Source organism: Pelodiscus sinensis, chromosome 11 (genome assembly GCF_049634645.1).
Source record: "Pelodiscus sinensis isolate JC-2024 chromosome 11, ASM4963464v1, whole genome shotgun sequence".
Classification (NCBI taxonomy): domain Eukaryota; kingdom Metazoa; phylum Chordata; order Testudines; family Trionychidae; genus Pelodiscus; species Pelodiscus sinensis.
In genome coordinates this window covers 43,403,519-43,426,618 of record NC_134721.1, presented here as the reverse complement: position 1 = coordinate 43,426,618, position 23,100 = coordinate 43,403,519, and the positions used below count along the sequence as shown (strand labels likewise).

Below are 23,100 nucleotides of genomic sequence, written 5' to 3'. Positions count from 1 at the left end.
CTGCACGAACTTGTACTTTAATGGGTTTGTGACCAATATCCCGGTCTGTTTATATTATTGACATAAAACCATATGAGGTAATTGTAAAGGTGTTGACATAAGTTACATCTTACATTCTTCTGGTGCCTATCACGATGGGGAGAACAGGAATTAGGGAACCATATTTCTCTGCTACCTCACGGCACGAGTATCAGGAGCGGGTCTTTCTTTTATTATTGCTGAGCACTGAGAACAGTTTGAGGAATCCCACACTAACTTGCTTTCTTTTCTTAGCATTTGGCATCGTTGCTGCTCCACAACAAATTTGCTACGGAGTTTGTTGCTCATGGAGGAGTGCAGAAGCTGCTAGAGATTCCTCGTCCTTCCATGGCAGCTACAGGGGTGTCCATGTGCTTATATTATCTGTCTTACAACCAGGACGCCATGGAGAGGGTAAGAAATTATCACTAAGGTTGTAGTGATTTGCACCTGTCGAAGCTCTGTGTCATAGTTGTTTTAAACATTGAATGAAAAGTTTTTAAGGTGTGGGTTGAAGAGCCAGCTACTGTACAGAGAAGGAGTGAAGTGAAGGAATATGTCCAGTGCCACTAACCAAGTGTTTGTGTTAAGCATGGAGGTGTGAAACTCATCCCAAGGAGTATAGTGAGGAATTAATTCTGTCTTTTAGGGAAACTGCTCTACTTATAAACAGAAAAACTAACTGATTTCTCTCCGCCCCCTCCCCAAATCTGTAATCTGTGTTCTGTAGGAGGCCATATGATCATCCTGATCGCTTCTGGCCTTTAAGATTCATGACTATTGATTTACTGGGATTGCTTTTCCACTAAGATCCAAGGTGGGGTGGCTGCTCCATTTATACGGTTCAGAGAGAGGCTCCCAAACAAGTAGTGAAACTTCACAAGGCCACCCACGCTTCATTGTATATAAGCTTTAGGGGGTAGCCAAGTTAGTCTAGAAAGTGCTACCAGACCAGTTTTTTGTTTGTTTATCTTATACAGACTAACAAAACATATAGATGGTATCATGAGCTTTGGGCTGTGCCCTTGAAAGCTCATGATACCATCTATATGTTTTGTTAGTCTATAAAACGCTACTAGACGAGTTTTTTAAGTCATCGTATATAATTCACCTGCCGCAATGGTTCACTGTTATTCTGGGAGAGCGCCTAGTGGGATTCCACAGGGATTAGTCCTAGGTCTATTACTAGTCAATATATTCATTCAAGACTTGGATAACAGAATGGAGAGCATGTTCATTACATTGTAACACAAGCTGGAAGGGGTTGCATACATTCTGGAGGATGGGATTAGAATTCAAAATGTGACCAATTGGAAGATTGGTCTTAAATCAACAAGAAAGAATTCAGTAAAGACAACTGTGAAGTACTGTGCTTAGGAAGGGAAAAAATCAAATCCACAGCTACAAATCGTTTGTATTCTATGTAGTACTGCTGAAAAGTATCTGAGTGCTATAGTGGATAAGAAATACCAGTTAGCAATATGATGCAGATGCAAACAAAGGTAATATTGTGGCCTATATTAACAGGAATGTTGAAAGTAAGACAGTGGAAGTAATTATGCCTCTCTGCTTGGAACTGGTGAGGCCTCAGGTGGATTACTTTGGATTACACAGGTGAATTATCACGTTAGCGAAGATGTAGATAAATTGGAGCAAATTCAGAGGAGAGCGCCAAAAGTCATAAAAGCTTTAGAAACCCAGACCTGTGAGGAAAGATTTTAAGAAGGCATGTTTTAATCATGAGATAACAATCTTCAAATGCATTAAGGCTTTTATAAAGAGGACAGTAATCAGCTGTTCTCCATGACCACTGAAGATGGGACAAGAATTAAGGTGCTTAATCTGCAGCACTGTCTCCCATCTGAGACCCATTAGACAGGTTTTGGTGGTATCCTGCATTTAGTCCCATGCTTTCAAAGTGACCATAGACTGCGTGTGGTTCCTAGCTGTATCATCTCAATTCCTTAGTTTCCTTTTTTAATTCAGGACAGTAACTGCTAGTTTAGTTGCTAATATAAGAAACTACATTTCTGCCTATTAAATTCCTTAGTGTCTGGCCCTTCCTGAATTGCTATTTGTTTCTATTCTGTTCAATACCATCTCCAGTAACCAAGTATTGTACAGTTTTGCGGTTATCCTGTATGATGAGCAGTTATCCTCGAGCTGCAGAGAGATTTCTGCTAGTATATTACAGCAAACACCATTATCCAAAAGTGGTGGTGGCTACCCAAAATCTCTGGATAACTAGTAGCTAACACATTACTCCCCTCTGTGCTAGACGGTTCCTCCAGTTGTCTTGGCAAGGAGCAAAGGATAATGGTTACAGAAAACACAGAGCAGGATCAGAAAACTGGCTAGCTAACTTGATCTAACTAGAGCATATGTAGTTATTAGCCCTTAAAATCAATCCTCTTTGTCTCTTTACATGCCTGACCCCCTAATAAGGAGAATCTGGCTGGCAATCTTTTCCAGTGACCCATGCTCCACTTTTCTGAAGCTCCTGATTTATATTGAGATGTAAACTCTGCAGGTCAAAGAACACTTCAGTGTATCTTAGCTGCCTAACTGTTTCTGTGCTTGGTAAATATAAATAATAATCCAAAACGAGGCCATATTGTCTGACCTTAGCAGAGCTAGTTGGCTTTCGGATTTTTAAAAAAACATATTGTATATTACAGGGTAATAAAATAGCTTTTTAAAGTCCCACTTCCTACCCAGAGAAGTGAAACTATGGTGCAGTTAGCCACTCTGAGCTAAATGTGGCAAAGTCTTTTGAACCACACATGTTTTCAGGATACGTCCTTAACTCTGGGATTCAGGGGTTGTGTTAATTGGTGCTCCGGATAAAAGCAATTGTATTAGTAATTATTTCACTTCTTACGTGTCCCGTGGTGACTGCTCTGAGTGTAAGCACACACTCACCATGCCTGTCCTCAGAATGAGACAGAGACGGGAGGGTGGTCATTCTATTTTTTACTTTGTAGGTGTGCATGCATCCCCATAATGTGCTGTCAGATGTTGTGAACTATACCTTGTGGTTGATGGAGTGCTCCCATGCCTCGGGCTGCTGCCATGCCACCATGTTCTTCTCTATTTGCTTCTCCTTCCGTGCTGTCCTGGAGCTCTTCGACAGGCATGATGGCCTCCGTCGCCTGGTGAACTTGGTAACAATTGCACTCTCCTTTTATGTTCCGAGACATGGCTTAATACCAAATTTTAGACCTGTTACATTTATAGCTGTCAAGTGCTCCCCTGCCTCCGGTCCTCCCTCCTGTTGGAATGGGTAGAAGTGGGGCTTGGGGATTCTGTGTGGTGGACATGAGGCTCCCTCCCCATGTTGGAAGCATTTTTACTTCATATTCAGAGAGCCTGTGATTATCATCTTTAAGGGTGAGGCCTGGGTGATGCTTCCCAAACAACTTGCTAGTGCTGCTCTTTGGTTGGGAAGTGGGTGATTGCAACTTTGTTTTAATCCTTAGACCTTTCACCTCATGACAGATACTGTTCCCTCAGTGTGTGTTCTCATTCTCACATGACTGCTGTAGAAACACCTCCTCCATGTCTGCCATGATGTAGCTTTTGGATTTGCCTTTGGTTTAATGCATATCAGGGGAGCGGGAATTGCTCTTCCTGGAGAATCCTGCCATTCACCCAATCATATTGCTATCTTTGCAAAAAGAGGCTTCCATTTAATAGCTAAAAAAGAACACCTCTGCAGTTTGATCTCCATCCTAATGAGGTTAGCTCTATAGCGTCAGTTTTCATACAAATGCGGCTGGTGGTTGTAGGTCTCTTACTCCTGAAGAATGGGCGTAGTGAAAAGATGCTTCTCTTGACTTGTTTTGTGTAGATCAGCACCTTGGAGATCTTAAACCTGGAAGACCAAGGAGCCCTGCTAAGTGATGATGAGATCTTTGCCAGTCGCCAAACTGGGAAGCACACGTGCATGGCCCTGCGCAGGTATTTTGAAGCTCACCTTGCCATCAAACTTGAACAGGTGAAGCAGTCGCTTCAGCGCACAGAAGGTGGCATTCTGGTCCATCCGCAGCCACCATACAAGGTGAGCAACAAGTGCAGGATTTTGATACTGCTCTGTGTGTGAAGTCAGTGGAATCCCTACAGGACACACCACAGACTGTGGGTTTTTTCCCAGTGAAGTGCCATGGCAAAAGAAAAGTAGCTGAAACAAAATATTAGGGGGTATTTGGCTTCCATTTAATTGGGAGCTGCCTCTTCTTCCCCATGTTAAGCTGAGAGTGCCTGACACATCGACTTCCTTTTCATATTTTTAATCTCTGAAACACCACAACCAGGAAAGTTTTCAAAAGTACTGAAGAAGACTCTGCTCTGGAAGCAGGGAACAATCCTCTCTGTGTGCCCAAGGAGGACAAAATAGTCTTGAGAAATAAGCTACAAAATCCTTGTTACCTCTTGTTGTGGTTTTTTCCAGTTGAACTTTAATTTTAAATTCATTAGCCATTCCTTATTGTAAGCGGGCCTTTGGCTGCACCCTCTCTCCCTTGTGGTTTCACCCCCTCAGGGACACACTCTCGCGGGGTGGTAGGGGGGCCTGGGCCCGCCCACTCTCACAAGCCCCAGCCCAGTGCCCTGAGACCAGTACGCTAAGGTCTGGTTCGGCTGGTGGATCTCCTGCTGAAACTCACCAGCCCTTGGGCAATATGCAGGAAGCCCTACCCTGGGCTGCTTCCTACCCCCCGCAAGTCTGGTTCACGGCCGTTGAGGTGTCCATTCAACGCTCCCACTTTTCCTTCCTGCCCTCCTCCCTGGGCGGCGTCCTTCCCACCTTTGAATTCCCCCATCCTGGCGTTTCCCTCTCGCCCCTCCCCTGACCTCACGTCGCCCTTGAGCCCCGCCCCTCACGTTCACCACGTCGTCGTTCTCCCTCCCCCTTGCCATGGGGTCGGACGTCCTCCCGTTCCCCTGCACGAGGACAAGTGGTGCAGCTGAACGTTTGCACATCCGCCTTCCTGGACATCACGGGGATCGGTGCGGCCTCAGTGTGGGGCGGTCTCACGCCACTCTGGCGGTGCGGAGTCACCCCGTCACACACATGAAGGAGCAAATTCAATACATTTAAGGTTTCTCTTCTGGTGTCTTGTTGGCTGTTTAGGATGGGGACTGAAAAGACAACTTCCACTTCTGTAGAGTGGCAAAAATTACACTTTATATATTTGTGGGGAAAAAAAATTAAGGAATTAAAAATGCAGGAATCATGTTCAAAATCACTTTTATGTTGTAAAAATGTGTGTTGAAATGTATAAAAGATTAATTGATTAAGGTTGAGAAAAAAGCCTCTTCAGTTTTTTCAATTTAAAATTATTTTTATGGTTGGAATTTAGGGCCTGTAACTGTTTTACTGCAGCCTTTTGTGAGTTTGAATTATATTAATGTAAATTTTTTCCTGAACCCTTTCTAAATTGTGGAGTAGTTAGTATATATTAGCCCCATGGGGCCAGAACTGTATTTTGGTACCTCTTTCTTAGCTTTTCTCAAACTCATTTGTTCCTAGGGCTGGTGAGAAACGTGAAGGATGCTGTTTTAGGTGGCAACTACAGTACATATTATAGGGAAGAAAACACAAAGCAAATTACTTGTGTACAAAATCTTATTTTAGCTGCATGGTGCCTTAATGGCCACTAGACTTGGATACAAATGTGCTGCCAAGGGCAGTGATTTCTTAAGAGTACAGGATATGATCTCTGCTAAGCATATAACCTTTGTGATAGCTCTCTAATTCACCCTGCTTCTTCTCCCTACAGGCCTGTTCCTACACTCACGAGCAGATTGTGGAGATGATGGAGTTTCTAATAGAGTATGGTCCAGCGCAGCTCTACTGGGAGCCAGCAGAAGTCTTTCTCAAATTATCTTGTGTGCAGCTCATGCTCCAGCTTATCTCAATAGCATGCAACTGGAAGACATACTATGCTAGGTGAGAGAGTAGCTACTATACTGTATTGTTGCATTTCCCAACCTGTAGATGCAACTCTGTAGTGGAGCATTACATCTGTCTATATATTTTAGAAATGTGTGGATATCTGAGTGAGGCTGAGTCTGATTGTTCAAGAACTCCTCCTAAACGATAAGACTTAGGACCACCAAATTTGGTATGCAGCTTCTTCTGGGTCAAGGAGGCATACTTCTCATATCTGTGTTGATTTTGCTGAATTTGGCCATGTATTTTGAACTATGAGTCTGTATAGAGGATGAGAATATCTGGTCCAGTCATAAAGGGGGTGTTGGCAGCTACTGCTTTACTGTACTATACTTGGACTGGTGACCTCAGAGGAAATTCAATAGAGTGACCAAACTCTAGGGCTGAGTAGAACTAATCTAGGAGATGTCACGCCTAAAGGCCCCTCTGCTGTTTTTGACAATAGACTCTACAGTAGCATGCTGCCAGAGCAAAGCTATCTTCTGATATGTCCTTGAGACATCTCATCCCCCCCGGCTTCATTCTACATTGCAGCATCCAACCTGTAGCCAAAGAGAAGAATTTGCAGGAAGTCTTCTAGTGTTAAAAATGTTCCACCCTAGTATAGCTGCTGATTTCCTTTGCTGTACTCTTCCAGGAATGACACAGTGCGCTATGCTTTGGATGTTCTGGCTATCCTTACTGTGGTTCCTAAAATCCAGTTGCAGCTGGCAGAGCCTGTAGATGTGTTGGATGAAGCAGGATCTACTGTCTCCACTGTGGGTAAGCTAAGCTTGGCCTTCAGGGTTTAAGTGCTTTCGTAATAGTAGCCTTCATTCAGTGATGTTTAGGTGACTTATTTCATGTCCCCCACAGTATGATTGAGGGCTACCTCAGTCCGTTCGTAGTCATGGCCAGTGATGCAGATAAGAGAGGGGGCTGTGGTATAGAATGTTAGGGTACGTCTAGACTACATGCCTCTGTCGCCAGAGGCATGTAGATTAGGCTACCAGACATAGGAAAATGAAGCGGCGATTTAAATAATCGCCGCTTCATTTAAATTTACATGGCCGCCGCGCTGAGCCGACAAACAGATGATCAGCTGTTTGTCGGCTCAGCGCGATAGCCTGGACGCGCGGGTGTCGACATCAAAGGTTTTTGTTGACTACCCAGGTAAACCTCCTGGGATGAGGTTTACCTGGATGGTCGACAAATACCTTCGATGTCGACACCCGCACGTCCAGACTATCACGCTGAGACGACAAACAGCTGATGAGCTGTTTGTCGGCTCAGCGCGGCGGCCATGTAAATTTAAATGAAGCGGCGATTTAATCGCCGCTTCATTTTCCTATGTCTGGTAGCCTAATCTACATGCCTCTGGCGACAGAGGCATGTAGTCTAGACGTACCCTCAGACTGTAAACTCGAGTGCACAGCCTGTTTCGTCTCATTCTCCTGACGCGGAGCACGTTGTCTGCAGTGTTACCTGTAAACTGTGCATTTAGGAGGCCAGCCACAAGAGACTGAGGCGCTGCCCAGCTGATTAACAGAAATCACACAGCAGGCAGCATGTGTTACTCCTGGTGATGCACGTTCACAAATGTTGTGATACTCACAACATCATTTATTCTGCACCTGGATGGAAAAAAATTAGCAAGGGCTGTACTCAACAAATGATCCCAATTGTGTCCCATTGAAAATGTGGATTTGAGCATCCCTTAGCTTCCTGGACTCTGTGTCCTCCTAGGAGATGGTCTTGGGATGGACTCAGAGTGGGTAGGACCGGAGTAAGGACTGTTAAAAAATTGGATAAGTTTGCCCCTTTTTATTCGGTGCCTTTAGTCAGTCACGCCCCACACTCACAGCTTACCAACAAGTGAACAAACTCCGGCTGATTGCTGGGCTCTAAATGTTAGGAGGATGGGGCCTGGCCTGTTACACAAGTTCCCCACCCATGCAAACACTTTTATATCTGAGAGAATCTCTCATGAGAGCACTTTCTCTCAGCAGCACACTGGTCCTCTTTGAATGAAGGTTGGATTTGAAGAACAATTAAAGCAATAGATGCTTTTTGACCAAAAGCATTCTGGAGGGTGTGATGTGTATAAAAAGCTACCCTGTCCTTCGCTTCTGCTTTGTTACGTTCCTGATAGAGGGCTGCTTTCTGTGATGTCAGCCCTAGAGGCTCTCCATGTTGTAGCTGCAGTCTGAGGTGCCTGGCCTTAAGCAAACCTGGCCCATGCCTGCTTATCTTCTGAGAGAGACCACGTTGAACCCACCAGTGTGGTGTGATCCGTGGAGCAGTGTCAATGGGTGGTGTTAGTGAGGGGGATTATCTAGCCTGGGGCTATAGAGGAAAGCTGTCATGGTCAGAGAATGAGGCGACTGCAGAGGACTCCAAATAGAGAACTGAGGAATGTCTTGTGCTAAAGTTAACCTGATGATAAAATGTCAGAAGGATAGCCTTGTTGGTTGGTAACTTGAAAAACGAGTAGTCCTGTGGCACCTTGGAAACTAACCAAAATGTATAGAACCACGAGCTTTCATGGATAAAACCCACTTCCTCAGATGAATCTGAGTGGAAATAACAGAAACCCAAGATGTATATAGAACAGCAGGATATCTCTTGAAGTGGGTTTTACCTACGAAAGCTCATGATTCTACATATTTTGGTTAGTCTCTAAGGTGCCACTGAGCTACTCGTTTTTATCATAACAAAAGCGTTTCTCTCGCTAGGTATCAGCATCATCCTGGGAGTTGCTGAGGGTGAATTCTTCATCCATGATGCAGAGATCCAGAAGTCAGCCCTTCAGATCATCATCAACTGTGTGTGTGGCCCAGATAATCGGATCTCCAGTATTGGCAAATTCATCTCGGGGACGCCCCGACGCAAGCTCCCCCAGGCACCCAAAAGCAGTGAGCACACACTGGCCAAGATGTGGAATGTGGTGCAGTCCAACAATGGCATCAAAGTGTTGCTGTCATTGCTGTCTATAAAAATGCCAATTACAGATGCGGACCAGATCCGAGCGTTGGCCTGTAAGGCCTTGGTGGGGCTTTCCCGTAGCAGTACTGTCCGGCAGATCATCAGCAAGCTACCCCTCTTCAGCAGCTGTCAGATCCAGCAACTAATGAAGGAGCCTGTGCTCCAGGACAAGCGCAGTGACCATGTCAAGTTCTGCAAGTTTGCTGCCGAGCTGATTGAGCGTGTCTCAGGGAAGCCATTGCTGATTGGCACAGATGTCTCCCTGGCTCGGTTGCAGAAAGCGGATGTGGTGGCCCAGTCCAGGATCTCCTTTCCTGAGAAGGAGCTGCTGCTTTTGATTCGGAACCATCTCATCTCTAAGGGGCTAGGAGAAACTGCTACTGTCCTCACGAAAGAGGCAGATCTACCCATGACAGCTGCCTCTCACTCATCTGCGTTCACCCCTGTTGCAGCCGCGGCCTCCCCTGTGGCGCTGCCTCGCACACCTCGTATAGCTAATGGTATCTCAGCCCGACTGAGTAGCCATGCTTCTGTAGGTGCCACGGCTGCCTCTGTCCATGCTCAACCAAGGCCTCCTGTATCCCAGGGTCCACTTGCCCTTCCAGGTCCTTCTTATGCCAGCAACTCCCCTTTGATTGGCAGGATTAGCTTCATCAGAGAGAGGCCACCACCCTGCAATGGCAGGAAAATCAGAGTGCTGAGACAAAAATCAGACCACGGCGCCTACAGCCAGAGCCCGGCTATCAAAAAGCAGCTGGACAGACACCTCCCTTCCCCTCCCACGCTGGACAGCATAATTACAGAATACCTTAGGGAGCAGCATGCCCGCTGCAAGAACCCTGTTGCCACCTGTCCCCCTTTCTCTCTCTTTACTCCCCACCAGTGCCCTGAGCCAAAACAGAGGCGCCAGGCGCCAACTAACTTTACCTCGCGGCTGACCCGTAGGGCGGCCTTTCCGAAGTATGGAGGGGTGGACGGTGGATGCTTTGATAGACACCTTATATTCAGCAGGTAAGGAAGAAAGGAATGTTTCTCAAAACCTCTTGGGGTAGTGTCTGTGCCAAAAGGCCTTACCTGCTGCAAAGGTGGATTCAGGCCTCAGAATCCTCATTTCTTGGACAGATAAAAACATTTCCCTTCTATGGTGACAGTTGGGAGAACATTTTGCAAATACAGTTTGAGAAGCCATTCTGTTTCTCTCTGATAATTGATTAGCACTTAATATAGCACCTTCAACCTTCAGAGTGTTGTAGAGACATGAATGAAGCCTCCTGACCCCACCCTGAGAGGTAAGTTGTGTAATCCCCACTTTACAGGTGGGGCAATTAAGGCAGAAGGGCTGAGCTGCTGAAGGCCTGAGGTTATCTGTCACATCTAGGGCTACTGGCAAATTAATGAACACAGGATCTCTCTTTTGTTCTCACAACCTATCCTCATCTCCTCTTCCGTACAGACAGCAGTATTGCTGTTCTGCCTATGTAGAAGTCTGGTAGGCGTGGAGAAAATGGGAGGAGCTGACAAGTTGTAAAATGAGCAGATGTTGATGCCAGTGTTTTTGGTGGTGGTAAAACCACACCACCACCATCAACAATTCATGGTCTCGAGACACCCGATGTGCCCTTTCTCCTTATTTTGCTTTCTCCAGCCTTCTTTCATGAGGTCTTAGCCAACTGCCCAGGATTTTCCATGTGACCATGCCACAGATTTTCCATCAATCCAACTTGGAAGATATTGAATCTAGATTTTTATATCTGATTGGGTTGTCAGCAAGATGAAATCCTTGTCTCAGGATTGTGTCATGACACATCTCACATCTGAGGGTCATCTGTTTTCTTCTTACTCTGCTGGTGTCATTCTTACTAATCATCCTCTAAAAAGAAAACTAAAGTAACAGCTGTAGCGACCTAAGCTTTCAAACACAAGTTTTAAGATCACCTCACCCTTGTTCATTGCTGCTTTTCTTTTCTCCCTTTGTCTTTCTTTTTTTTACCCTCTTCCCCAGGTTTCGTCCAATTTCTGTGTTCCGGGAAGCAAATGAGGATGAAAGTGGCTTTACCTGTTGTGCGTTCTCTGCGCGAGAGCGATTCCTAATGCTGGGCACTTGCACAGGGCAGCTGAAGCTCTACAATGTTTTCAGTGGGCAGGAGGAGGCCAGCTACAACTGCCATAACTCTGCCATCACGCACCTTGAGCCGTCCAGGGTAAGGCGTCAGACTCGTATGAACATTGACTTCCTGGGGTTTAAGCCTTGTGCTGTGTTTGCCCCATATGGCCTCCATGGACCCAAAGCACATTTACTGGCTAGCATGCAGCATAGCCTATGAAAGGAATAGCAGAAGATCAGTGAAACGGTCTTTGCTCTCCTCTCTTAGGAGCCTAGAAGTCCTTTCTCTTCCCTAACAGCACAAGAGGGGTGCAATAGCTTTGTGCCTGCATAGATAACATTTTGTGTAAGGGGGTGAACAGGGCTATTGAAGTGACCTTGTGTATGCATAGGGTAAACACACAATGCTGTAACCAAGAGCTCTCCTTTAGAGAGGAAGAAACCTGATGTGCAAGAATCTAGGAAGAATTTTTTTTTTTTTTAAAAGTAGTGTTCTCTGCAGTCAGAGCATTGCTGCTTATGCAAGGGTTACCCCCTTTGCATCTGCTGCCATCGTAATGCATAGCTCCTTTAGATGTTGATAACATTTTTGAATAATATTATATAGTGATGTAATTTACCATCAGGTCATTATTCCTGAGTAGTGCAGTGAGAGAGGGTCCTTTGAATGCCTGTTATACATGCAAGAAAATACACTAGTGTACCAATAATCACTTGTTTCACACTGCCATTTTTTCCTCACACCATTAACCTACAGGATGGGTCTTTACTGCTAACATCTGCGACGTGGAGCCAACCGTTGTCTGCATTGTGGGGGATGAAATCTGTCTTCGACATGAAGTAGGTACTCTTTGATCATCTGAAATGCAGAAACTTAAAGTAGAACCTTTAAACATATCCCAAAACGCCTGGAATGGCAAGCTGCAAAAGTATTCGAGGACTTGGCAGTTAGAAGCTGCTATATGCTAGGAAACCTAGTCCAACTAGGACTGTCAAACGACTACAATTAATTGTGATTAATCACAGGATTTAAGAAAATTGTGATAAATTGCAGTTTATCATACTGCTAAACAATACCATTTATTGAAATGTTTTTGGATATTTTCTATATTTTCAAATATTTATTTCAATTGCAACACAAAATGCAGAGTATACAGTGCTCATTTTATATAAATTTTATTACAAATATTTGCACGATAAGAAAGAGAAAAAAGATTTTCCACTTCTCCTCATACAAGTATTGCAGTGCAATCTCTGTATTGTGAAGGTACAACTAACAAAAGAATTTTTTTGCGTAACTGCACTTGAAAACAAAACTACGTAGAGTCTAAAAGTCCACTTAATCGTACTTCTTGTTCAGCGACTTGCTAAGACAAATGTGTTTATTTCTTTGTGTGTTTGTCAAATCTGCAGAAGTATTCATAAATCAAACAATATGGCTACGTCTAGACTGGCATGATTTTCCGGAAATGCTTTTAACGGAAAAGTTTTCCGTTAAAAGCATTTTCGGAAAAGCACGTCTAGATTGGCAAGACGCTTTTCCGCAAAAGCACTTTTTGCAGAAAAGCGTCCATGGCCAATCTAGACGCGCTTTTCCGCAAAAAAGCCCCGATCGCCATTTTCGCGATCGGGGCTTTTTTGCGGAAAACGAATCTCTGCTGTCTACACTGGCCCTTTTGCGCAAAAGTTTTTCGGAAAAAGACTTTTGCCCGAACGGGAGCAGCATAGTATTTCCGCAAAAGCACTGACAATCTTACATGAGATCGTCAGTGCTTTTGCGGAAATTCAAGCGGCCAGTGTAGACAGCTGGCAAGTTTTTCCGGAAAAGCGACTGCTTTACCGGAAAACGTGGCCAGTCTAGACACAGCCTATGTGCTGGATTGTCATCCAAGACTTCCATAACACAAAATATATGGCAGACTGTGTCGGTAAAACCACGGAAAAGGAGACCTACAATTCTTCCCCTAAACTGAATTATGCAGGGTTTTTTTTAACAAGTGTTATCAGAATGGAAGCATGTCCCCTGGAATGGTGTCTGAAGACTGAAGGAGCATACAAATGTTTAGCACATCTGGCCTGTAAATCTCTTGCAGCACTGGCTACAAAAGTTCTATGCAAATACCTGTTTTGTTGATCTTTTTTACCGTGCAAATATTTGTAATAAAAATATACAGTGAGCACAATATGCTTTGTATTATGTGTTGTACTTGAAATCAATTCAATTCTACTATTCAATAGTGCAATTAAAACTCTGATGGATTGTGTTTAATTTTTAATTGAATTTTGTGTTTAGTTAATTGCTTGAGTTAACTGTAATCTGACTCTCTAAAAAGAGCATTTTGTACTCAAAAGCCAAAATTAGTCACATTTCTGCTCCTGTTTTTTTAGTAGAGTTATTGATGTGTATCCTGAAAGCAGGCTTCTGAACACTACCTCAGCCTTAGGGATAAGGGAAAAAGAATGTTACCTATCACACAGGTTTTGTAGAAGATGGATCACACAGTATTGACTAGATTAAAGCAATCAAACAAAAAAGAACAGTTAAAAGTTATCAGGAAACCCATTAAATGAAATAAATAACTTAAAACAGAAACAAATGGGTAGTGGTCTATTGTGTAAAAGAAGAGTGAAGCCAATTGTTATTGTCTGAATAAAAAAGGCTGGCTCTATTCTGATGATGCTGTGTCTTCCTCACTTCATCGGCTGAAGATAGCCTAGCAAAATTTGCCTGGAGGATATTTACTTCAGATAAATGAGTAAAATGAGGATTCTGATAAATAAGTAGTTTTTGTTCTTGTTTTTTTGCTTCATTAGTAAATTATGATGAGTCTTTAAGGCTAGCTACAGAAAAACTGTAAGATGGTAGTGAGTATGCGTGGTAAATTTTGCAGTGCAGATGGATGCTACAAGCATGGCACAGTTAAATTAATTTCATTATTAACTATTACTTACTCTCTGTAGAAAATAGAAGGGAGAGGCAATGGGAAATAGCATTCACTTTTTAATATGATATTTAAATTAACTGGAAGGCATATTATATGGATGGGAGATTTTATGTGCTCAAACCTATGTATAGGGGAATTTTGCATGTTCGCACTAACCTTCTCAAGAAAATCAAATATCAGCTCTATAATAGGGCCTGTCATCTTGACCAACTGCAGTGTTCTGAGGTGGCTTTTGATCACAAGTTGCCTTGCTGCTGATAGGTGTCATAGCTATGCTGTTTGTGACTGGATAATAAATACTTTTCTGAGCTAGACTGAAGATTCGCAAGTTTTTAGGTTTTATTTCTTGTGATAAACATGGTAACTTTTGCCATAAGTATTACACAATGCGTGTCTGACTCCGAATGGACAGTTAGTCTGCTGCTTGTTGACCTCATCACTGCTTGTTGTCTGCAGGCATTCCTTCCCAGATGATCACTATGTGGAGTTCAGCAAGCACTCTCAGGACAGGGTCATTGGCACAAAAGGGGACATTGCCCATGTAAGTATCAGCGGAAATTGATTCTTTGAAGACATAACAAGGTTATGCCTCTATTCGTACTCTCTGTTAACTGACCTGGGTACTGTGGAGCTGTATGTAACTGGCAAACTAAAGGCTTTATGGGTTGAGCCCAGCATGGATACAAAATTTGAATCAGTGTCTGCATCTGTATCCATAAAAATGAGCTGCAGATACCTGTATCCATATCTGTGGGTGCAGATACCCAGGGATATAAAGTGCGTATCTACAGATTTGCAGGGCTCTATTTACAAGAACAACTTCAGAAGTGTAATTAGCTTATTCACTGCATTTGAAAGCATCAGGATAACCTAAAAATTTAATTGGGCTGTAATGCTGAATGGTATGTCATAGAGATGTCAACTTGTAAATGAATACATGATTAACCGATAAGCCTTATCAGTTAATCTTGTGAACTACATGCACCTTCCCACCCCCCATCTTGCTGCCAGTGGAGGGGGGGAGCAAGAGTTCGTGCCAGTGAGCAGCTGGCTGACAAGCTGGATCCACCTGCCCCCCACATCTTTGCGCTGCTGCCTCTGATAGAGAGGCAGCAGCACAGAGGGTAAGAGGGGCAGGTGGGAGTTGATACACATGGAGAGCTGACTTTCAAGCAGGCTCCCCAAGCATACTGGCTCCACGGACCCACCTGCTCCCCATGCTGCCTCTGTAAGAGGCAGTGGGGGTGGGGAGGCAAGCAGGAACCGGGTGCTGCGCAGGAGCTTGCTTAAAAGCCAGTTCCCCCCAGCACCAGCTCCATTGTGCTGCATGGTCCTCCCCTTCCCCCCACCATGCTGCTGCCTCTGTCAGAGGCAGCAAGAGTGTGGGGGTGGGAGTGGGCGCTGGGGAGGCTGCTGTGAAGCAGCCTCTGTCCGTGGCAGATCTGGGCTTGCTGCCGACAGAGGCTGCTCCGCGGCAGTAGCCTCTGCCTGCGGAGGGGGAGGGAGGTCTGAGCTCCCTGCGGTTAGGGACTCCTTCCACGGAGCTGAAACAGAGGCAGCGGTGGAGGGGCGGCAGCTGGGAGCCGGTCTGCATGGGAAGCTGGTTTAAAAACTGGCTTCCTGGGAGTGGGGCCGGGAACACACTGGCTGCTGCTCCTGCCCCTGGGGACCAATGAATAATTGTGTAGCTGCTAAAATTTCATGGCTTACATGACTATTCAGTTACATGCTGACTAACATCCCTGGTATGCCACAGACCTCTTGGACATGTGATAGGTCCAATTGTACTGGGCATATCTAGTGTTTGGCCTGGTGAGCCACTTGTTTGAAAGATGTTCTGCAGGGAGTAGTGCTGGAATACATGCAGCTGTAAAGAAGCGATGGCAGCTTGTTCTACATGAGAGATTTTTGCCAGAAAGTGTACTTCACCAGCAGTTGGGGGAAATGGGCTACTGGAAGCTTTCCAGCAGGAATGCACCGAATGAGTGACAAATAATTTGGCTTGAATTATCTGTGTAATTTGCATAATACTCTTTCAGCATTTTACACGTATCAGGGCATGAAAATGCCACAATCTGAGGTATTCCTCTCTTTTAAGGTGCCTCTGCTCAACAGAATTCATGACAAGGATTCTTTCACCTGAAGAAACATTGACCAAAATACTGTCCCAAAGCATACGTATTCAAATTGTTCATCGTTTTCCTTGCCCCACTCCTGCTGATTTTCATGTACATTTTTGTTTAAACAAATGAGTTATCCATGTTTGCCCACCTCCTCCAGTGTTTTGGCACTCCTGGGAAATCAAATCTGAGTTTGCAATGTGATCATCTGGTTGGCAACAGACTGATACCCAAAACCACAGGATTATGGCATCATTGCAGGGTCAGAAGGAAACTAGTTTGTGAGAAATGCTGCTGAGAAAATAGTTACAGGCACAAAAAGTATGAAGGCTTTGTCTTTGATTGTGAAAATCCTCGATAGGGAAATAAAGCACAGTTTAGTGAGACCATATACTGTAATTGCCAGTAACTAGAACTCCTTTCATATTTCAGAGTTTTCTTCATTGTGCACTAAACTCTTTTTTGCTTGTAATTATCACCTGTCTTTTAAAGTTAGTTGAAATATTTCTATAGCAGATTGGCTAAATGCTGCCTTTATTTAAAACTTCACAGCCTATTTTTCAAAATTTTCTCCTACCCACCTCAAGCTTATTAAACATATTGGAAAACCCCAGGCGAGCTAAGCATTGTACACATGTATGGGGAAATGCGGACCACGGCCTAAAGAACTCTGTCTGAATGTTTGGTGCCTTGGGAGGAGAGTTTGACATGGGCAAGCTCTCATTTGGGATGCATAAGGAAAGCTGGAGTGAGAGGGGTCACCAAAAATTTTCTGAAAGGGATAGTACGTGGTGTTCTTTAGCGCTGTTTGAACTAATCTTGACTAATCTTTCTCTTTCTTTTTAATCTAAAAGATCTATGATATTCAGACTGGCAACAAGCTATTGACTCTGTTTAACCCAGATCTTGCCAACAACTATAAGAAGAACTGTGCCACCTTTAACCCCACAGATGACCTTGTCCTAAACGATGGGGTGCTCTGGGATGTTCGCTCTGCACAGGCCATCCACAAGTTTGACAAATTCAACATGACCATCAGTGGTGTTTTTCATCCTAATGGGCTAGAGGTCATAGTCAACACAGAGATTGTATCCTTTTGTCTCAGTTGTTATGCCAATGCAGTGGAAACATAAAACCTTGGGCTAACAAACAGGTGATCTGATTGAAGCAACCTGTATAAATGTTCAGCTGTGTCATATGATAAGCAGAAATAGAATTTCACAGGCTGTGGTAGTAACAGAAGCTTTAATATGTACGTTAACTAGAGTGAACCTAAGAATTACAAAGTTAGGATGGACAGTCCATCTAAACCAGGTGTGCTCAAATTTTCTGGGCGTGGGATCTCTTTGTAAATGTTTATGGCCTGTTATAACCCAGTAAATAGTCTGGGGCTAGAGGCTTTGGATGGCGTAGTGGAGACTAATAGAGTTTTTGTCTGTAATATTTAGGTTTTATTACTAGCATACAAAGTGGCACTTATTCCTCTGTGCTAGCTTGTTTAACTTTGTCTTCAGTGAAGTGTCTGCTCTGCAAAGTAACTCTCCGGACACTCATTTATGAGCTTGTTTTAAGCATCATTCTTGAAGATGCTTGTGGCTACAGATCTGGTTTTGCTCATTTGTGGTGACCTGGAGGGAGAGATTCTTAAGGTTTGGATATTTTTCTGTGTCCGCCTATTATGTCCAGGATGTCTTGATTTCATTGTTCATGAATTCATTCTTCAGCATTTTGGAGGTCTGCAGGTTGACTAGTTTTAGCTGTTCAAGGAGGATTTCATGGATGTGAAATAGGAAGTCATCCTCAGCAGTTATGGAGAAAAGATCATGTATGAAATCAATTACCTCCTTGGGCATGGAAAAACAGTCTCCAAATTGGGTGCTGAAGTTGTCCTGTCACTGCTTGAAGGCAGCTTGTCATGAGAGACTGATTGCATCATCTGCCTCCTGTGCTGATCAATGGTTGTAGAACTGAATAAAGTGCAAAAGCTTCTTAGAACTCAGATCTATCAGAAGTATGTCCAGCTTCTTCTGAAAAGCCTCTAGCTTATTGACAAGGTTGCAGATGATCTTTTGGCTTTGCAGCTGTACGTTCAGGGCATTCAGGTAGCCAAGTGTGTTGCACAGAAATGCTGTTTTGACCATGAATTCAATATCTTCTGCAAGGGACAGATTCAGATGACTCCTTGTGGCTGTTGTGCCAAGGGAACTCATCAACTTGAGCCTAGAGTTCAGTCACGTACCCTAACCAAGCCAGTATATCATTCTGGAGATGATCTTCGTGCTTTGCAGAAGACTCAGCAACTGGTTCATACAATAGTCTGTGCTGTGGACTTGAGAAAGCTCTGATGAAATTGTTTATTTTCCTCAGTCTCTATATCCTGTTTCAGTTCTCCACTCAATTTGGCGCACAGCCCACTTTGTGGAGGGCTTTTATTTGTGATACTGCTTCCGCTGGTTGTGCTGCAAGGTCCTTCTACTTGCAAGCATTGAAGGTTGCCATCTGTTACCAGAAAGCGAATGTTGATTAGTGAAACTTAAAAGAAACGAGTGGTCCTGTAGCACCTTAGACTCACAAAAAAAATCTAGTGAGTATCATGAGCTTCCATGGGCATGACCCACAAATATTTGTCATCGTCCGCCCCTCCCTCCCCCCCGGACCTCTTACTCCATTCATCTGAAGAAGTGGATTGTGCCCACAAAAGCTCATGATACTTTCTATATTTTTTTTTGTTAATCTGTAACTTAAATTTAAAAAACAATGAGTGGTCCTGTAGCAACTTAGGGTATGTCTAGACTATGTGGCTCCATCGACAGAGCCATGTAAAGTAATTTACCCAACAAGGTCAATGAAGCTGAGATTTAAGTAGCTTTGGCCAGCAGTGGCAGGTTGGCTGATTTTTGACTGGTGCGCAGAATTCTAGTCCAATCAAGAGGCATGTTTTGAGATGCACTTCAGTTTATTTTCCCTTTTCGCTCACAGTTTTGCCAGAGACAGATGAAGTCAGTTGAAATCTGGACAAACGAACTGGAAATCCTGATCATCTGAGTGAGCAGTATGAATCCCATGGTCCTTTTGAAGTAACCAGGATTTTCAGTCCCTGAAGGTAGCTTGAGGGAGAATAGCTTCAGGAGCCAAGTGCCTACTTAGTACTGATTCAGTGGGAGGAAGATGGGGGGAGTGGATGAGGAGATGACCCCCTCCAAACCTGCTCCATCCCTGCCTCTGCTCCCAGCTGGGGCTTCTCTGTAAGGACAGAGCCTCTGGCTCCATCTCCACCCCAGATGCCCAGTAGCACTGTCCTTGTGTGACCAACCTCTCCCCATATTCCACCCATCCACGTACATGGCACCTGCTAGCTCAAACAATGGTCTTACACTTGATAAGTAATTTCCTTCTTTTGTTATACTAGTGCATACATACCCCTGCCTCTGTAATTTCCACTTCAATTCATCTGATGAAGTGGGTTTTACCCACAAAACGTCGGCTCTTATAAATCTATTAGTCTCTAGGGTGCCACAGGATACCTCATTGCTTTTGTCGTCTTGTGTCATTTGACCAGTTTATGTATGTGTAGTTGAGGTCACCAATTACCATTTCTCCTTTTTTTTTTTCTTTTTTTTTCCTCAGTTGCTTTGTTGTCCTTCACATTAGGTATTTACTACCAGACCTCACATTAAAAAAAATCACTGTGGTCCTTTTTAGATAGTGCTATCATGTAATCTTCCTTTCTCAGAGACGAGGTGTTACAATATGTTGTTAATTATCATTCTCTCATGTTTCTGTAATGTCTTTTACGTCAAGGCTGCTCTCTGTAGTCAGGCACTTGAGTTCATTTGTGTTTTGTGTTTATGCATATGTACTGGTATGTTACGCCATTTTACAGTTTATTTTTGGCCTGGTACCTCTTTAACGCCTTAGTCTGGTTTCCTTGTCACTCTCCCAGAGTTTTGATGCTCTCAACCTGTCACTCCGATAGCACAGCTGTATTTCTATTCTTTATGGGTTATAGAATTTCCTTGCATTTGCCCAGCCTGAATGTTCATCAGTACTGTGTTCCACTAGCTTCAACTAAGACCCTAAAGCCTTGTTAATTTTCTCTTTTTCATCAGCCTGATTCCATTTTTCTTAGTGGGGCCTATTGTTTTGCATAGGCTGTCCCTTCCCTCCACGTTCCCCGGTGTCTAGTAAATGTAAACTACTCCACTCTTCTCCATACTCATTTATACACTAGGGATCTTAAGTAGCAACTAACTTACTAGTCGAGTAGTCAAAGGAATTTCCACTGACTACTTTTCCAGTGGATACGAACTTCTGCGTTCTGCCTTTGAAATGTACAAGAGCTCCCTGGTAAGAGAGGGAGTTGGTTTTCTGTTGGTACATGTTCTTTCCTGCTTTTTCAGGTGTGACTCATGGGTATTTGCAGTTTTACCCCTTTCATCTCATTCAGGGATCGTTTCTCTCCTCATCAAAAACTGCATCACCATGCTCGCAGCTGAGGACTGGCACAACATGTTTAATTATATTTTTGTTCACGCTAGTGGGCTTGTGATGGTGATAGAGAACTGAGCATCTGATGACATAGAAAAAAGCAAGTGAGATTAATTATGTGGGTGCTATTAATCTGCTGCTCACCAATGAGTTAAAATAAAAATGGAAGGTTTGTTGTGTGTCATTCCTTAACGTCTTTCTTCAGTGGGACCTTCGAACTTTCCATTTGCTGCACACGGTACCAGCATTGGATCAATGCCGGGTAGTCTTCAACTACACTGGCACAGTTATGTATGGAGGTAGGATGTTCCTTAGTATTGCACTATGGCATCGTATTGCTCCTTAATCTCCTTGGACTTGGCTGTGGGAACAGAGAGTGGGGGATTCTTTCTCTTATGTTCATAGTAAAGCAGACAAACTGAAAGTTTTTCCAGCCAATGGCTGTATTGGTAACCTGCCAGAAGTATAAAAGCCTACATCTAACTATATGCCGTGTGGAATTTTACTGTCAGTGGACCTCCTATTAGTCTTTAGCCTCTGGACAGAGTAGCATGCTAAGGATGTGTGGCCACTGAAATTCAGTTGGGTACCTCACAGATAATCTGAGGTGCTGGTTTTAGCCATTTCTGAGGACTTTGGAACATAAAGAAATATATTGCACTGACTGGCCTGGCCACTCTTAGAGTTGAACCAATGTCTAGTCAGATAATGATACAGTTTGCTTCCTTTTGGAATACATTTAGTTGTAATCTTCTAAAAAGCAGTCACTTCTTGGTCTATGAGCAAATTGCTGTAAGGAACAAAATGAACGAATGCTCATTCAACCTTTGCAGTGGCAAAAGCGGTCCAAAGTTAGAAAATGCCACAACTAAAGTGGTCTAAGCAACATTGAGTCCCCTTTGTATATGCATTACGATAGTCTTTAATTACATTCCCTGTTCATAAATTCAGAATCTCTTGTTCTAAGTAGACATTCTCCTTTCCCCTGGTAGAGTAGAATCCAAGGGATTTTTTGAATCCAAATTCTCTTCTCGTAATTTCTAGAAAGACCTTTGCTTTAAAAAAAGCTGTTAAATAAATTTTAATAAGTTGCAAAGAACATGTAGGCACTCTAGTCCCACCAAAGGTCAATAGAAGCTGGACATTAAACTCCATTTGTGCCTTTGAAAATATTCTTCATAGTTTATCCTTTTTATTCTTTTTTTAACGTTAATGTTTACCTCTTAAACATGCCCTTTTTCTTGCCTCTAGCATGTCACCAAGACTAGTCTGTCAGGAAAAATCCATAGTTTTTCTGTAGGACTACTTTTTACTGCTGGCAACTAGGAAACGTAATATTTTAGGTAGCTTTCTATCACTTCAGTGATACCATGTCCAGTTTGCAAGGTTAAAATGCAGCTCACTGAAAAGAGAAGCACTTGTATGGCAAAAGTTTTGCTTGTTGTTACAGGCAGTCCCCAAGTTACGCGGATCCGACTTATGTCGGATCCGCACTTATGAACGGGGCTTTCTCGCCCCGGAGCTCGCAGGCAGTGGGACCGCCCAGAGCGCAGCGATCCCGCCACCTTGACCTCCGGGGCGAGAAAAGCTGCTCCGGGTGCCCCTGGTCTGCTGGGGACCGTCTCCAGCAGACCAGGGACACCTGGAGCAAAGCCGCAGCGGCGGGGTGCCGCGCCTCTGAGGCTTTGCTCCCCGTGTCCCTGGTCTGCTGGGGGGGGCACAGCTAGTGGCCCTCCCCTTCCCCCAGCAGACCAGGGAGACGTGGAGCAAAGCCCTGGGCCTGTGGTAGAGCAGGTGGGGCGCTGCCGGTTGGTCCCGCAGCACCGCTCCTTGGCGCTACTGGACCAACCCGGCAGCACCCCAGCTGCTCTGCCCCAGGAGTCCTGATTCAGCTGCTGCTGATCAGTTTCAGCAGCGGCTGAATCAGGACATCTGGGGCGGTGCTGCTGGGTTGGTCCAGTAGCGCTGAGGAGCGGCGGCGCTACTGGACCAACCCAGCAGCACCCCAGCTGCTCTGCCCCAGGCGTCCCCAAGTCAGCTGCTGCTGAAACTGACCAGTGGCTGACTGCAGGAAGCCCCTGCCCCGGGCTTCCTGGAATCAGCCGCTGATCAGTTTCAGCAGCAGCTGACTTGGGGATGCCTGGGGTTCTTAAGTTGAATCTGTATGTAAGTCAGAACTGGCGTCCAGATTCAGCCGCTGTTGAAACTGATCAGTTTCAGCAGCGGCTGAATCTGGACGCCAGTTCCGACTTACTTACATACAGATTCAACTTAAGAACAAACCTACAGTCCCTATCTTGTACGTAACCCGGGGACTGCCTGTATTGGGGAAAGACTCTGCTTCCATCTACAGTATTTGCTTATCTTTGTAACCATCAATGTTAAGTGTTGGTTAAATGTTTGTTTTATTAAAAACAAAAACCTAAACAAAAATCAGTATTTGGATCCTCCCTGGACCATAAAATGACTAGAGGTAACATTGTAAAAGGAACATAGACTTGATTGATA

General features: G+C 44.2%; 1 protein-coding gene across 5 annotated transcripts in view; it reads left to right on the top strand.

The window, feature by feature from the left end:
- Positions 1-23,100, top strand: part of DCAF1 (DDB1 and CUL4 associated factor 1) — a 100,231-nt gene that overhangs the window by 41,035 nt on the left and 36,096 nt on the right. For 4 of the 5 annotated variants that reach the window (XM_075939459.1, XM_075939457.1, XM_075939460.1 and 1 more), the window contains 11 exons: positions 274-432; positions 3,003-3,182; positions 3,869-4,078; positions 5,799-5,968; positions 6,609-6,733; positions 8,686-9,946; positions 10,938-11,136; positions 11,797-11,879; positions 14,441-14,525; positions 16,959-17,192; positions 20,798-20,891. In XM_075939459.1, the coding sequence (XP_075795574.1) occupies positions 274-432; positions 3,003-3,182; positions 3,869-4,078; positions 5,799-5,968; positions 6,609-6,733; positions 8,686-9,946; positions 10,938-11,136; positions 11,797-11,879; positions 14,441-14,525; positions 16,959-17,192; positions 20,798-20,891 (2,800 nt within the window). Of the gene's footprint in view, positions 1-273; positions 433-3,002; positions 3,183-3,868; positions 4,079-5,798; positions 5,969-6,608; positions 6,734-8,685; positions 9,947-10,937; positions 11,137-11,796; positions 11,880-14,440; positions 14,526-16,958; positions 17,193-20,797; positions 20,892-23,100 lie in introns of those variants that run through there. The other variant, XR_012906544.1, reaches the window with a different exon arrangement.